General features: G+C 37.9%; 1 protein-coding gene across 3 annotated transcripts in view; it reads right to left on the bottom strand.

Moving 5' to 3' along the window:
* The window catches only part of EVI5 (ecotropic viral integration site 5), a 281488-nt gene that overhangs the window by 143527 nt on the left and 119791 nt on the right, over nucleotides 1-18170 (bottom strand). For all 3 annotated transcript variants that reach the window (XM_023231039.2, XM_023231037.2, XM_023231040.2), the window contains 2 exons: nucleotides 13553-13613; nucleotides 1846-1899 (listed from right to left, as the gene is read on the bottom strand). In XM_023231039.2, coding sequence (XP_023086807.2) covers nucleotides 1846-1899; nucleotides 13553-13613 — 115 coding nt within the window. The remainder of the gene's footprint in view (nucleotides 1-1845; nucleotides 1900-13552; nucleotides 13614-18170) is intronic.

Raw genomic sequence — 18170 nt, 5'->3', positions numbered from 1 at the left:
TGTCAACCCACTTATATGAAAGGGAGAAGGAATTTGAGTAAGCAATTCCACTTAAAAAGTGTGACAGCAATTTGTGCAGCAGCAACTTTCAAAGAAACAAAGCAAGGAAAATATGACAAATAAAATTAATGAGCTAAACTTAAACTTTAGCAATAACTGAGAAAGTATACCTTTTTATTACAGAATTCAATTGATACATAGTATTTATAGAATTCTAAGTGCTAAGTGACACACCTGGGCCATCTAAGCCAATAAAAAAAGGAACTTAATTTTCCAGAAGCAAAATCCAAACTTAACATTTTCTTACAGCATTGTTATCATTTCGAAGGTTCAATGAAATACTATAAGGCTTTTCCAGTTTAAACGTCTTACTCCAAAGATTAAACAAACAAACAAAAAAAAAACCAAGAAGACATGCATATTTGATTGTAAGTTAGATATTTAGTGGGATAAAAGAGTATATAATTAAAACAACTTAAAAGCAAGCTCAATCTTCCTGTGGAGTCACCAAAAGTAGAATTATTCTTATAGCAACCCTAACATAATGACAGAAAAACAGGGAAACTATTTTTGACTTAATATGATGTATCTGCAATTATTATACAACAAAGGCAGACATGTAATAAATATCCTGTACTTATTATGCACTTCTATTTAATACGAAATCATCAAAACTTTTCAAACAAATGACAAATACTACAAAATATTCATATTTCCCATGTATTTATTTCTTGAATATTTATCTGTAAATTTTCAGGGAAGATTTTAAGATCCTTGGCAGTATGATGAGGGGTATGTTTAAATCTACTTACTCTCATCTCTAGTTAAAGAAAGAAAAAAGCAGTCGGGCACGGTGGCTCATGTTTGTAATCCCAGGACTTTGGGAGGCCGAGGCAGGCAGATCACAAGGTCAGGAGATCAAGACCATTCCTGGCCAACATGGTGAAACCCCGTTTCTAATAAAAACACAAAAATTAGCTAGGCGTGGTGGTGCACGCCTGTAATCCCAGCTACTTGGGAGGCCGAGGCAGGAGAATCGCTTGAACCTGGGAGGCGGAGGCTGCAGTGAGCCACGATTGAGCCACTGCACTCCAGCCTGGGCAACAGAGCGAGACTCTGTCTCAAAAAAATAAAATAAGAAAAAAGCACCAAAAGAGTGTGAATTCAGATGTCTTTCTTTTAATAAAACAAAATTCTTAAACCATACTTTTACTACTCATCATTCTTACAGCATCTGAAATAACTAGAAAAGATTTTTCATCAGAAGCACAGTACGAAAAATAACGCAAAATTTCCATATTTGCCCAGTTATTCTATGTAAAACAGAAAATGTAACAAGTAGATACCAAAATAATTATAAGAACTAAAAGTTTATGCACAATTCCTTTGTGTTGAAAATCAACATGAGAGTGAATTTTTATGTAAGGAATCAGTCAGCCACTTCAACTAAAAGCAATCCTAGGCCTTAAAGGAATCACCGCCACGTTCAATATGCTAGAAAGTCCAGGGCAACATTTGAAACTCATCTTTAAAGTGCTATATTAGAATGGACTCCCAACTAAATTCTAAAAGAACATACTTTTTAGAAATTATGTGTAAAGAAAACAAATAGTATCAATATGTTACTCTTAATCTCAGTTAAAACTTGAATATTAAAGTTTAAGAACCACTACAACCGATCAATTTTTATTAGTAACAAATTATCTGGCTAAATAGTAAGGTAAGCAAGCTAAGCATTCAATACTACAACATAGGAGATATGTGCCAGAATTTTTGAGGATTTTTAATAAATATACAGAAAAAACACTAGGCATTCAACAGAAGCTTGCATAAGTAGTCACTTACTTTTTCTAATGTCTCGATGCGCTGTTTTAAAAGTCTATTTTCTGTGCGTAACCTCTGCCAAGAAGAAAAAAAAGTTTTATTTGCAAGCATTTTTGAGAGGAAAAAGAAGATTCCTAAATCACAGTCCTGAAAATGTACCACCTTTTATAAATAAGAAAGGAGTCTAAGGAATGATTACATTATCAAATGTCAAAGACTCAGAGTAAGAAATACACAGAAGGCAGGGCACCATGGTTCACGCCTGTAATCCCAGCTCTTTGGGAGGCCAAGGAGGGCAGATGGCTTGAATTCAGGAGTTTCAGATCAGCCTGAGCAGCATGGTGAAAGCTCGTCTCTATGAAAACTACATACACACACACACACACACACTCTCTCTTTAGCCAGGAATGGTGGTGATGAGCCTGGGCAACAGGGTGAAACCTTGTCTCTATGAAACACACACACACACACATGAACACACGCACACACGAACATACACACACACAATTTAGCCAAGAATGGTGGTGCGAGTCTGTCGTCCCAGCTACCTGGGAGGCTGAGGTGGGAGACTGGGAGGTAGGGGCTGAGGTGGGGGCGGCGGAGGTTGTAGTGAGCCGAGATTGGACCACTGTACTCCGGCCTGGGTGATACAGTGAAACCCTGTGTCCAAAAAAGGGAGGAGAAGGGAGGGGAGCGGAAGGGAGGGAAAGGGAGGGGAAGGGAGGGAAAGGGAGGGGAGAAGGAAAGGAAAGGAAAAATGAAAAGGAAAGGAAAGAGATAAAGAAAGAGAAATAAATACACCACGACAAAGGAAATAATCACATTCATAATTCCAGCCGTGATTAAATTTAAAATACACCCTACAGTACATATAGAAATAAGCCATTTCATTTCTATACTTACCATAATGACTCACAATCAAATATTTCATGTGTTTTAACATCCTCATTAGACAGAAAAGATTCTAACTTGCCTACCTCCAACAGAGCCTACCTATATAATTAATATTCAAATGTCAGTTGAATGAAGACATAGGAGATCTAAAAAATGCACATTCATAGGCTGAACATCAAATTTTCCATTTAGGGCCTGGCTCAGTGGCTCACACCTGTAATCCACTTTGGGAGGCCAAAGACAGGTGGATCACTTGAGCTTGAGTTCAAGACCAGCCTGGACAACATGGTAAAATCCTGTCTCTACAAAAAATATAAAAATTAGCTGGGCATAGGGGCATGTGCCTGTAGTCCTAGCTATTCAGGAGGCTCGGGGGAAGATGGCCTCAGCCCTAGAGGTGGAGGTTGCAGTGAGCCAGTATCACATCACAGCACTCCATCCTGGGCAACAGAGCAAGACCTTGTCTCAAATTAAAAAAAAAAAAAAATGCCCATTTAGGCTTCAATAGTCTCCATTTAGTTGCAAAATTCTGAAAATACAAAGAATTTATTAATTTTTTCTGAGAAAACAGCTCCAATTACTAGCACTTTCTCATAGTTCAAAAAGTAAAACCAGATTTTTTAAAGAAACCCTTTACCTAATTATTCAATGCCTGGTTCCCAGAAAGTTGTCTAATTACTGTCATCAAGTATTAAATCCAAGTCACTCGACATTTTTAAAAAGTTATTTTTGCATATCCACCAATATAATTGCTTATTAATCCCCTTTAGAAGTTATCTTTTTCATTTTCAAATTCCTCAGATGTTGCCCCTTCATTCTGCCATCACTCAAATTTCAGTTTCAAGGTAATAGCTCTTTTTTTTTTTTTTTTTTTTTTTTTGAGACGGAGTCTCGCTCTGTTGCCCAGGCTGGAATGCAGTGGTGCGATCTCAGCTCACTGCAACCTCTGCCTCCCAGGTTCAAGTGATTCTCCTGACTCCATCTCCTGAGTAGCTGGAACTACAGGCCGTGCCACCATGCTCAGCGAATTTTTTGTATTTTTAGTACAGATGGGGTTTCACCGTGTTAGCCAGGAAGGTCTCGATCTCCTGACCTCGTGATCTGCCTGCCTCAGCCTCCCAAAATGCTGGGTTTATAGGCATGAGCCACTGCGCCCAGCCTCAAGGTAATCACTTACATTTTTGTACCAATTTGCTCCAGAACTTAATCAAGGCTTTTTCCAGCCCCACCTTCCTATAAATTTCTGCTGAAAAATGTTTGTCTCAGAAAATTCTTCCATCAATTCAACCTATTATTTTGCCAGTAAATGCTTAAATATGGTTTATTATAACATATAAAGTCTTAGTGCAGGGAAATGAGAGGCTCTATGAATTGAATTACTGTATCTTATTAAGCGGATCACAAATTGAAACAAATCTTAGAGTTATTACAAAGATACTTTGCAAATTAGATTTCCTGTTCTATTCACTACAATTCAGATGATCTGAAATGGACATTATGATATATAGGAGAGCGAATAACTAATCTCAGACAAAATAATAGCTTGAGAAGTAGAAAATGTTCTCATGGCTTGGCTCCTCCTACTGTGTGCAGCATAGTGGTCTACACAAATAAGCAATTATTAAATGCTGCTAAACTCTAGAGAGTCAAAGAAATAAATGGGATTCTCACGATGTTCTCAATCATATTACATCAACAAAAGGTAATGTTTTATCTCAAAAGACTCAGAAAACTAAGTTCCCATCAGACAACTGAGTGAATGAAGTTATGACAGAAATCATGCTAAAATAAAATTTAGAACTGAAAACACTCATCTGGATTTCCTTCCCCAACCCCCTTTAAGGCTTCTGAAATCTATTTCATTGTAAATAAAAATCTAAATTGATTTTCTTCCACAAGCAATTAACCAAATGCTTATTAACACCATTTAAAAATAAATCACCACTTCCTCATTTGTATAATATTTACATCAGGAATTGATCAATAGAATAGATTTTTTCAGTTAATACAGACCATTTCAGGCCTTTTGCTTTTTTTTAAGTTTTTTGTTTGTTTGTTTGTTTATGTTTTTTTTTTTTTGAGACAGAGTCTCGCTCTGTCGCCCAGGCTAGAGTGCAGTGGTATGATCTTGACTCATTGCAAGCTTCGCCTCCCGGGTTCACGCCATTCTCCTGCCTCAGCCTCCGGAGTAGCTGGGACTACAGATGCCCGCCACCATACCCAGCTGATTTTTTGTATTTTTAGTACAGACGGGGTTTCACCATGTTAGCCAGGGTGGTCTTGATCTTGTGATTCACCCGCCTCGGCCTCCCAAAGTGCTGGGATTACAGGCATGAGCCCTGTGCCCGGCCTCAGGGTTACTTTTAAGTTTCAAGTGTTACTATATATATATATTTTTTAACCGAATATAACAGTATTTTGGTAATTATAGCTTTGAAATCTGTTTTAATACCTGGTAGAGCTAATATCCCCCATTCTTATATTTGTCTATTATTCCCAAACCCCAAATACTAGTATATTAAAGTAGTTAAGAAACTAGGTTTTGAAGTTAGGCAGATTTAAGTTCAAATTCTCATTCTACAATTAACACTTGTATATGACATTCAATGTTTTAGAATCTCCATTTCCTCATCCAGAAATTAGAGTAATAAAACCTACAGGGAAATGAAAAATTAAATGAGATAGTATAGCATCTAATATATGCCAAATACTCAATGATAAGCACTGCCCACAATATTTTTGAAGTTAGGCATGAATATTATTTTACTACTTTTGTCTATTTTTAGAATTATTCTTAAGCTTTTTTAATGCCCTGGAATTTTACAAGGAATTAAATTTCACTGAATTTGAGGGCCAGGTACAATGGTTTACAGCTGTAATCCCAGAACTTTGGGAGGCCAAGGCAGGTGTATCACTTGAGGCCAGAAGTTCGAGACCAGCCTGGTCAACATGGTGAAACACTGTCTCTACTAAAAATACAAAAATCAGCCTGGCGTGGTGGTGCATGCCTGTAATCCCAGCTACTTAGGAGGCTGAGGCAGGAGAACCGCTTGAATTCAGGAGGTGAAAGTTGCAGTGAGCCAAGACCATACCACTGCACTCCAGCCTAGGTGACAGAGCAAGGCTCTGTCTCAAAAAAAAAAAAAAAAAAAAAAAATCACTGGGAAATTCATATCTTTATATAACATGGAGCTATTTTTGTCTATCTTTAGTTTTCTTTTTAAAATGTCTGTGTGTAAAGTTTTCCAGTGTTTGTTAGGTCCTGTTCTATTTTTCATTTAGGTTACTCCTGGATATACTTTTATTTTTATTTCAAATTGAACTTCTTCTTCCAGGATATTTTTGAACTGTTTATTGATGATACATAGAAAAGTTAACAACTAAAATCTACCACCTGATTGATTCTCAATAATTCTTCAATATCTTCCTCACATTTTCTAGAATAGAGTGCTTCCTAAACTTTAAAGTGAAAACCACAAAGAAGAAGATACCTAGATATAGCTACATAAAAATGTTTGTCTTGTACATTGAAAAAGAAAATAGAGACAATATTTTGACCTACCAAACTAGAAAAAAAGAGGACTAAAAGTGAGAGTAAGAATGAAATACTTAGTGTTGGCAAAGTAGTCATGAAATGGAAACTTGTTGCTAAGACAAACATACCGTGGACACATTCTTTAGGAAATTTATGTACTGCACAGTAAAAGTCTTTAAAGTGCTAATATCCTATAACTTATTAATTCTACTTTTTACAACTGGCTATGGAAATAACAATAAGAGACAAAAAACCTTGTTATATACAAAGATGTTAACCATTAGCATTAAATAATAAAAAACTAAAAGCAACCTTAATATCCTGAAATAGGATAATCTCGTTTCAAATAACCCACTCTTCAATCACCATTTCCTATTCTTTCCAGCTTACTCAGTTTACAAAGTAACCCAACCCCAACAATTGCTTTCATTGAGACAATCTAGTGATCCCAACAACTTTTCACTGTCCCTCAATCCTTGATGTTCTTTCTTCCTTCTTGACAAAGTTTAATTTGCAATCATTATACACCTCCCTTGCTTTTAAGCCCCCTTGCCCTTCTCCCCCTTCGTAGTATACCTGCCTGGAAAAAACACTACTCTGGATCAACTCTCTGACAGTTTTGAGCCTGTACCTATGCCAGTAAATATGACCCAAGAAAAACAAAACCATGATGTTTATTTAAATTACTGATCACTAAATTCAATGTGGTTCTTAGCAATAATAATGTCCTTCTATACCCCTAAATCACTATTTCACACCTATTCCTCTCTCTTCAAACCAGCAACTCTCCAATCCATTGTCTCTCAGTTGATAATCTTGCCTATGACTTCACTGAAAAAAACTGAGGCAATTAGAAGAGAATTTTACAAGCTCCCAAAACCACATCCTATATCCTAACTGCATTTTTGTCCATATATTTTGATTTCCTGTTATTGTGGATTAACTATTCATGCTAGCATATTAAGTAACATCTCCTAACTTTGCACTAAATTCCATATCCTCCTGACTCCAGTGATTATCCCCCATTCATAATGATCAATTTTTCCTACTTGATTATCACCGTAAAAGCATGTAGTTATTTCTTCTATCTTAAAAAAATATAGAAAACAGAAACAAAAAATTCAACATAATTACCCTCTCTAGCTACTGTCCCATTTCTTTCATCCTTACAGCAAATTCCTTGAAAAATATCTCTAATTTTTCTACTTCTATTCCAATTAGGTTTTAGTACCTACCATTCTGTTCCACTTGTTTCTAGGATAAATTATAATCATGCTGAAAAATGCAATGGCTGTTTCTCTATCCTCATTTCACAAAAACTATCTTCAGTATTTGACATGGTAAATCCTTCTCTCTTTCTCACTATCCCTTGGCTTCTAGGAACTACGCCTACCTGGTTTTCTCCTACTTTGCTACTTTCTACTTGTCTTCCTCATCTTTAAATGCTGGTTTATTCTCAGGCTCAATTCTTGAACTCTTCTCTATTTTATCTACACTCATTTCCCAAATAATCTCACCCATTCTCATGGCTTTCAATACCATGAGTAACTGCCAATAACTGCCAAATTTATATTTTGAGCTTTGCTTCTCGTAATTTCAGATCTGAATATTTAAGAAGCTAATTGGACATCTCCTAGGCATCTCATTCCCAAAATATCCAAAATTGGGCTCCTGGTATCCCCACTAAACCAAATTCTCCTGTAGTCTTTCCTATCTCAGGTAATGGGAACACCATTTATCTACCTGCTCAGACCACAAGGCTTGATTCCTCCTCCTCACACATCTCTACATTCTAGCTGTCCACTTTATATTTAAAATCTATTCAGAATCCAATTACTTCTTACCTCAGTCCAAGCCACCACCATCCTTTTTTTTTTTTTTTTTTAAGACAGGGTCTCACTCTGTCACGCAGGAAGGAATGCAGTGGCATGATCACAGCTCACTGCAGCCTCAGCTTCCCAGGTTCTAGTGATCCTCCTGCCTCCACCTCCTGAGCAGCTAGGACTACAGGCATGCACCACTACACCTGGCTAATCTGAAAAAAAAATTTTGTAGAGACAGGGGCCCACTACGTTGCCCAGGCTGGTCTTGAACTCCTGGGCTCAAGGAATCCGCCCACCTCGGCCTCCCTAAGTGCTGGGATTACAGGCATAAGCCACCCTGATGGTAGGCATGCCTGGCCCACCATCATCTTTTGTCTGCATTACCACATCAGCCTTCACTAGAACTGCTCTCAACCCCTGCAATTTACTCTCAACACAGCAACCGAAGGATCGACTGAACTTAAATCACATTTTGTCCTTCTCTACTGAAAACTGCCATCTAACCAGAGTAAAAGTCAAAGTCCTTACCACTGTTGACAACATCCTACATTATCTACAACCTGCTCCATCTTACTTGCTACCTTTCTCATCATACATGCTGTCCCATCCACAATGCCACTTTACTGTTTGTCACCAGGCACACTCCTGAATAGGTTCTGCCCTTCTTCCAGATAGTCACATATCTAGCCCCATTACTTCCTTCAGGTCTTTTTTCAAAAATCACCTGGTTAACTTCTCTAAATTTTCCACCCAAACACTATCGTTTTACATTCCCCCTCCCTGAGGTTATTTTTTCTCCTTAACACTTAATCATCATCCGAAATACTGTACATTTGACTTTTCTGTTTATTGTTATTTCCATATTAAAATATAACCTCCATGAGGACAGAACATGGTCTACTTCATAGCCACATTTCAAGTGCCTAGAATAGTGCTTGGGCATCTAATAGGCACTATAAATTATCTGTTAAATGAAGTGTTATTGAATAAATCAGGCTAGCATATCTCCCTTGGATATTATTACGTAGCCATTAGTTTTTTAATGAAAAGTTTGATATGCCAGAGAAAAATGGGCATCCAAATCTTACATCACAAATACATCAAAGTCTCTCTGGGAAAGCAGCAGTAGCACCATGTATATACTGAAGAATACACATGGGCCTTAGAATAACACAAATCAGACTTCAAATCCTTGACTCTGTTTCCTCGCAGTGTGACCACTGGCATATTATTTGAGCTTTCTGAAGCCTAATTTCTTCACAGGTAAGGGTAAGAACCCTTTAATAATTCTGTTCTAAGAATAAGGGGAAATAATGCATGTAAGTGACCCATCATATATTAAGGGCTAAATAAATGTAAGCTTCATTTCTAATACTTCACATTGATTGCCAAAATGTAATTCCTGGGCAACTTAGGTAGTACTTCTCTTTTTTTTTCTTTTTTTTTTCATTTTTACACCAGGCAGTAAATATGTGAGCACTTTTATATTATTTTCTGGGTTTCAGCATATCTGAAATGTACCATAGTTTTTAAACAGGAAAAATACTTAACTTTTGACTAAAAACCGGCCAGAATTTCTCATACTTCCCTTTATATGGCTTTAGATCTCTGCATCCCGGAGCACAAATTTAAACATAAAAATTAGATTATCTGTTCGTACGTCTATCTGAATCAAAGTTTTTTTCCTTTTTAAAGATTTGTGGGTTATCCTAATATAAGTTAGAATTTTATTTTTATAATGTTTTTCTTTTTTAAAATTGAGATGGGGTCTTGCTATATTGTCCAGGCTGGTCTCAAACTCCTGGGCTCAAGTGATCCGCCTGCCTCGGCCTCCCAAAGTGCTAGGATTACAGGTGTGAGCCACCGCACCTGGCCAAACTAGAATTTTAATATTTCTTACCTCTTCCCCATCAGGCAGAACATCAATAGACTAGAAGAAGATACTGATAAAGATGTTTCTATTAACAAAAAATTTCACAGAGCAAAATTTAAGCTTCTCCATATGAAGACATTATTATCAAAATCTTCCTATAACACTTTTAGGGAAGAGGTGAAAAAAATATTTAAAAGTCACATCTTAACCAGGAGGCTCACTGACAAATATGGTTCTTAGAATAGAAGGTCATCACCCCAAAGGTCTTATAATTAAATTAAAGTAAAAACAACAGAGACCTTATAAACACATTTCACAACACCAAAGGCTGATTTTATACTTCCATATCAAAACATCAAACAATTTGATGATCATACCAATGGCCTGTAAAAATAATAGCACAAAACCATCTTCCCACGGACTTTTAAAAAAAACCAAAGCAAGAAAGTACTAGTTTACAACTAGAACCCATTCTCTTGTAAAAGAGACTTTTGTGGGAGGGAGGGAGTGTGCACAAGGAGTAGCATTTCCCATTTTACAGCAAGGCTCAATTAATATTATATCTGGTTAATGAATTGTAAATAAGCTGGTCATCTGATCATGATTAGAATGAGTTGTCAGAGTCTAAGCAAAAAAATCAGACACCCTGGAACCAACCCAAATGCCCATCAATGATAGACTGGATAAAGAAAATGTGGCACATATACACCATGGAATACTATGTAGCCATAAAAAAAGGATGAGTTCATGTCTTTTGCAGGGACATGGATGAAGCTGGAAACCATCATTCTCAGCAAACTAACACAGGAACAGAAAACGAAACACCACATGTTCTCGCTCATAAGGAGTTGAACGAGAACACATGAACACAGGGGAGGGGAACATCACACACTGGGGCCTGTCAGGGGGTGGAGGGCTAGGGAAGGGATAGCATTAGGAGAAATACCTAACATAGATGACGCGTTAATGGGTGCAGCAAACCACCATGGCACGTGTATACCTATGTAACAAAACTGCAGGTTCTGCACATGTATCCCAGAACTTAAAGTATAATAATAAAAAAAAAAGTATTCAGTCGAAAAAAAAAATGAGACACCCCTAAATATGAAGTTAAAAAAACTAGATATTCAAAAGTTGTTTTGGTTTTTATATTTTGTAGAATTGGGGAGTGAAGAAAGAGATGAAAATGGTGTAAGAAAGAACTACATGGAAACAATATTATACAAAGAGAACAGACTACCTTTGAGATCAGCACTTTATTTACCTGATGTGTTCCATTAACTTTCTAAACTCTTTTTCCCAGATTCTTCTCTATAGACAATTTTATGCCAACTGCCTTGAGACATATGGAGCTAGATTCAAAAGCATTTCTTTAGGAATATGAACTATAACTTTCCCCAAAAAGCAAAGTATAGAAAATACTGCAAATGGCTGGGCGTGGTAGCTCATGCCTGTAATCTCAGCACTTTGGGAGGCCAAGGCAGGCGGATCGCCTGAGTTCAGGAGTTCAAGACCAGCCTGGGCAACATGGTGAAACTCTGTCTCTACCAAAAACACAAAAACTTAGCTGGGCATGGTGGCACGCACCTGTAGTCCCAGCTACTTAGAAGGCTGAGGTGGAAGGATCGCTTGAACGTGGGATGTCAAGGCTGCAAATGAGCCAAGATTGTGCCACTGCACTCCAATTTGAGTGACGGAGGGCGAGGGGAGAGGAGGGGGAGGGTTGAGAGGAGGGGATTGGGGGGAGGGAAGGGGAGGGGAGGGGAGAGGAGAGGAAAGGAGAAAAAAGAAAAGAAAAGACTGCAGGTATAGGTGAAAGTCAGCTAAAAATCTGTTTTCTGAAAATGCCTTTTGGTATTCGTACATTCATGTACTTAATTTTATAAGAAACCCCTTCAAGAGTAAGGATTGTCCATAGAACTGTGATTTTTTTTTTCAATAACATAGTGTGGTGAAATGAACAGGATGGCTTCCCCATCCTCAGATTCTTGATTTGCAGTTCCAAATATTCGTAGTATGTGAAAACTCATACTCTCTCCTCACTCATCACGACGACGTACTTTTTACTTTCAGTAAAAGTACCCTTATTCATGGTACCTAAAAGAAAAGCAAATAGGGCCAGGCGTGGTGGCTCACACCTGTAATCCCAGCACTTTGGGAGGCCAAGGCGGGTGGATCACAAGGTCAGGAGACCGAGACCATCCTGGCTAACCCGGCGAAACCCCATCTCTACTAAAAATACAAAAAATTAGCCAGGTGTGGTGGCGGGCACCTGTAGTCCCAGCTACTCGGGAGGCTGAGGCAGGAGAATGGTGTGAACCCAGGAGGTGGAGCTTGCAGTGAGCCAAGATTGCACCACTGCACTACAGCCTGGGCGACAGTGCAAGACTTCATCTCAAAAAAAAAAAAAAGAAAAAGAAAAAGAAAAAAAGAAAAGCAAATAGTAGAGCAGCAGTTGGGTGACAGAATTAAAAAAAAAAGAGGAAGGGAAAAACATCCACATGGGTCTTTTCTCTATATATAAAAAATGTGGAAGTATCTATTTCCATTTGATAAGGTTCAGTGATAGAAATGGGAATAGAATCTCTAGAAAATGGAGGACAGAGTTGGTAAGAGAGAGTTAACATAAGAAAACTGGAGAGACTGTCTCCTAGAAGCTTTTGAGGAGGATCAAGTAAGGAGAGAGTATTAGTTTAACAGAACCCATTCCCTTGTAAAAGGAGAAAAATAAGGTGGTCATATAATGTCTTGCCAGGTCCAAGTCAAAAATCAGACACATTCAAACATGAAGTTTAAAAAGGGAGGAGTGAGTCACTCCATTAAAATTATTTTACTTTTAACCCTTTTCTCCAGGGGCTTGGGGGGTGGAAGAGAATAAAGAGATTAGAAATTGAATTGGCCAATCACTAAGCTCTTTGACTCATGCTTCCACTTATCATCCCCACTCTACAATATCAGCATAAAAGGCAACACAATTTTTCTCAAGTCCCAGCTCCAAGAGTGCCACAGACCCTCAACTCAATAATTCCTTGGTTTATGGGGACAGGGGGGAACAAATTTTATATTTTTAGGGTACATATAGGGTATTTACATGCCCTTTGAATTGAAAATCTCCTTGATTTTCTGGAAAGAAGTAGTTCAAAAGTATAACCCTTGCTTAGAGAAGAAAAAGTCAAATCAGTCAAAGCTTTCTGTAGCTCCAGAGCAACCACAATTAGTTCTAGTGTAATATGTGCTCTATTTAATGTTTGCCTGAGATTATACTCTTGTTGGTCTCAGCACAGAAAGTGTTATTACAGATTGTCTTCTCTGCAACTTTAAAAAACATGCTTAAATGGAATGATAATTATCTTCCCCATGGAAGTGTTCTCTCCTGATGAGCCACCAACAAATCTAGAAAAAGGGAAAAGCTTGCTCTCCTTCACACTGGAATGAAAGCCACTTCAGTCGCATTATTCTACTTTTTTGAAATGTCTATTTTTAATTATAATCTAGTAGGATGGTAAACACATTTATGAATATAAGAAGTATAAACTTTAAACATCTACTGTCTAATAATTGATTTCAATCAATCAGTACTTTAAAAAGCCCCAAAATGCTTACTTTAATTTCAACTTGCTCTTCCATTTCTTTCGTTTTTATTGTAGTGTATTCCTTTTCAAGCCTAAGAAAGGAAAAAAAAAAGAGCTAAAGGTAATGTTTTCATTCAAAAGTAGTTATTAAATTACAAAACTTAAAAATACATATGAACATAAAATACAATTTATTTAGTTTCCTCTAGCTTATAACTTGGAGATATTTGATGTGAGAAAAATCACGTAGTTTCACGAGTTCTTATTAAAAACTCACTTTACAAATGACAAAAATAAAAATCACATAAAAAGAAAATTTAGAAAGTGAAATGTATAAATCACAAAATACAACTGAGTTTACGATTCTATTCGGCTCTAAACTTACAAATGAAGCATCTATTCTTTTTCCTCAAATTAAAACACACCTGTAGGTTCAACTGGTTCTTAACTTAAAAATCCAGGTACCAACATGGACTTTAAAATTTTTTTTTTTTTTTTTTTTTATGAGACGGAGTCTCATTCTGTTGCCCAGGCTGGAGTGCAGTGGCCGGATCTCGGCTCACTGCAAGTTCTACCTCCCGGGTTTATGCCATTCTTCTGCCTCAGCCTCCCCAGTAGCTGGGACTACAGGCGCCTGACACCTCGTCTGGCTAGTTTTTTTGTATTTTTTTAGTAGAGACGGGGTTTCACCATGTTAGCCAGGATGGTCTCGATCTGACCTCGTGATCCGCCCATCCCAGCCTCCCAAAGTGACTTTAAAAATTTTAATGAGGGAAAGAGGACAACTCTTCCTTACAGAAGAATTTCAATTAATAGACATAGGAGGAACAAGGTAAAGATAAAAACCACCTTTAGAATTCCACAGTAATAACCACTGTGGGAGGAAACACTAATGGATGCTAAAGTTAGTGGGTGCAAGTTTTAAGCATAGTCTCAAATTATTACTCCTAAAATATTTCGTGTTAAAGGAAAATACTAAATTTACAGTACAGAATCCTAGCAGACTGCACCTGAACTGATTAACATCACCAGTAATACATACTGACATCATGTATCCCTGTTAAGATGTACTGAGTTAAGTGAATTAACACAGGAACAGAAAACCAAAACCCATGTTCTCCCTCACAACTAGGAGCTAAACACTGGGTACTCAGGGACATAAAGATGGGAACAAAAGGCACTGAGGACTAATAGAAAGGGAAGGGAGGGAGGAGGACAAGGGCTGAAAAACTAACCGTTGGGTACTATGCTTGCTATCTGGGTGATGGGATTATTCATATCTCAAACCTCAGCATCATGCAATATGCCCATGAAATAAATATGTGCATGTACGCCCTGAATTTAAAATAAAGGTCAAAATTATTTAAAAATAAAAATAATTTAAAACATGACACTGAGCACAGTGGATCATGCCTCTAATCCCAGCACTTTGGGGGGCCCAAGTGGGCCAACTGCTTGAGGCCTGGAGTTCAAGACCAGCCTGGGCAACATGACGAAACCCAGTCTGTACAAAAAATACAAAAATTAGCCAGGTGCAGTGGGTGCATGCCTGTGGTTGCAGGTACTCAGAGGCTGAGGTGGGAGGATTGCTTGAGCCGGGGAGGTCAAGGTTGCAGTGAGCAGTGATCAAGCCACTGCACTCCAGCCTGGGAAACAGAGCGGTACCCTTCCCCCCAAGCCACCAAAAGTGATAAACCATTAAAAAAAAAAAAATAAGATGTACTGAAAAGGGCATATCACCTCTCTGATCTGTCACTGACTGGAGGAGAGTAAGCATGATATGCAATTCTACTGTAAGTCTAAAATTACCTTTATAAAAATGTATAGGCCACACAAAAATTAGTACCACCAAATTTTTTTATCTTGCTCTTGACAAAAAATATTAATACCAAGTTTACTTCAAATATAAACCAGACCAGGCTCCAAATAACTTATAGCTGCTTTCAAAAATAAAATTCTCCCTCAAAGGACAGAAATCTATTACTTATCTCATTTAGCTCACAACAACTTTTTAATGTAAGTTGTTATACCCACTTTGAGGTTTAGAAAGCTTGAGAAACTTCTGTATGGTCACAGCTTTGACTGCTACATTACTCTGTCTCTCACTCAAGTGTATCTTAAAACAGGGGTCCTCAACCCTTGGGCAGTAGACCAATACCAGTCTGTGGCCTGTTAGGAACTGGGTCACACAGCAGTAGGTGGTGGCCTGTTAGGAACTGGGTCACACAGCAGTAGGTGGACGGCAGGCAAGTGAACATCACTGCCTGAGCTCCGCCTCCTGTCAGATCAGTGGCAGCATTAGATTCTCATAGGAGTGCAAACCCTATTGTGAATTGTGCATGTTGGGGATCTAGGTTGTGCGCTCCTAATGAGAATCTCATGGCTGATGATCTGACGTGAGGTGGAACAGTTTAAACCTGAAGCCATACCTGCAGCCTCCATAAGTAGATAAATGGTTTTCCATGAAAGCAGTCCCTAGTGTCAAAAAGGCTGGAGACCACTGTCTTAAAAGACTGTAAGATAGCTGAAAGAATTTATTAAAGACTCCAAAGAGCTGCAAAACATTTTGAACAGCTGCACTATTTTTATAGCCTTCACAACTGACTACTCTGAAGGAGTTATCATGACGCATTATGTAAAAACATCACTCATTTACACACCTAAAAATAAACCCTACTTATTTCACTCCACTGATAGTGTTTTTTAATAAACTTTTTTTTTAAAAAAAAAAGTATTGTTTACAAAAAGACTGTGAAGATAGTACAGACATTCCATGCATCCCATCCCAGTTTCCCCTGTTATTAATATGTTACAGTAGTATGGTACATTGTTATAATGAATCAATATTAACATATTGCTGTTACCTAAAGCCCATGACAGTTTTGATGAGAACCTTGACAGTTTTGAGGAGTACTGGTCAGGTATTTTGTAGTTATCATTATGTGATCTTCAAATGGGACCATTATGTAATTCAAATGGGATCTGTCTCATGTTTTTCTCATGATTATACTGGGGTTATTGGGTTTTCAGGAGGAAGACCACAGACATAAATGCCATTTTCATTACCTCATACTAAGGGTACAAACTATCAACAGAACATCACTACTGATGTTGACCTTGATCACCTGGGTGAAGCAGTACACACCACGTTTCTCCAGTGTAAAGTTATTTGTTCCCCCTTCACTGATATTGTTTTTAGACCCGCATTATAGTTTGTCTAAATTACTAGAAAATACTCATAATTGTTCTTTCTATGATCAGTTTCATAACTCAGTGTTTTCTATTCACTATTAACAGAGTGATCTTTTTTTAAAATGTTGATTTGGATCATACCACACCCAGAGTGTCCGTGGTCACTCATTACCCTCAGACTAAATTTCAAACGCTTACAAAAAAGTAATCAAAGCTCTCTGGAGAAATAGCTCATTACTGCGCAGGAGGCAAGCAGGTATAAGTGGAACCTGGAACATTTTGTTACCCTAAAGAAATGAAATTCCCAAAGAATAACGGGAAAAATATCCAAAGAACAATGCACCCAGCTTGCAAGGGTTCCCACTGGACAAAGCAGGGACAATTTAATAGTAATGGATTATAGCTCACTGAATAAAATAATTCATGAATTCACACTGATGTAAATAAATGAATAAATAAATGAGGGTGAAGGGAAAGCTCTTCCTTACAGTAGAATGCTGATTAATAAATGAAGAACGAGGGAGTGTAGGAAAATCAAAAATGGATATAAAACTGGTATGGTAAAGTTCGGTAAAGAAAGAGGTTACTATGGCTGGGCGCAGTGGCTCACGCCTGTAATCCCAGCACTTTCGGAGGCGAAGCGGGCGGATCATGAGGTCAGGAGATCAAGACCATCCTGGCTAACACAGTGAAACCCCATCTCTACTAAAAACACAAAAAATCAGCCGGGTGTGGTGGTGGGCGTCTGTAGTCCCAGCTACTTGGGAGGTTGAGGCAGGAGAATGGTGTGAACCTGGGAGATGGAGCTTGCAGTGAGCCAAGATCATGCTGCTGCACCTCAGCCTGGGCGACAGAGCGAGACTCCGTCTCAAAAAATTTAAAAAAATAAAAAGAAAGAGGTCACTACATAATCTCAAAGTAGCCTGCCACAAATTACCTATTACAAAAGGGGAAATAACTTTACAGTAGTAAAATCTGGCGGACATCACCTTAATCAAGTGACCAAAGTTAACATTACCAGTTTTGAGAGAAAGCAATATCATATATATCGTATGGTGAACCAAGAATATAAATGCACAACCTGAATCTAATCCTGGGGAAATCCCAGAAAAACTCAAACTTTGAGATTTTCTACAAAATAACTGGCCTGTACATTCTTTAAATATATCAGAAACACAAAGACTGAGGAAATGTGTCAGATTAAAGAAAACCAAATAGGTATTAACACCTAAAGCCTACACATGATCCTAGGGTGGACCCTGGATGGAGGGGTGGGGAGATAGTTATATAGCATATTATTGTAACCGGTGACAAAATCTGAACATACACTGTGGATTAGATAATAATATTGTATCTATTAGGTTGGTCGAAAAGTAACTGTGGTTTTTGCCATTGAAAGTAATGCAAAAACTGCAATTACTTTTGCACCAACCTAATATAATTTCCTTGTTTTGATT

The sequence above is a fragment of the Piliocolobus tephrosceles genome, chromosome 1 (genome assembly GCF_002776525.5).
Source record: "Piliocolobus tephrosceles isolate RC106 chromosome 1, ASM277652v3, whole genome shotgun sequence".
NCBI classification, from domain to species: Eukaryota; Metazoa; Chordata; class Mammalia; order Primates; family Cercopithecidae; genus Piliocolobus; species Piliocolobus tephrosceles.
The sequence above is the reverse complement of the archived record's forward strand: the minus strand, read 5'-3'. Positions and strand labels throughout refer to the sequence as shown.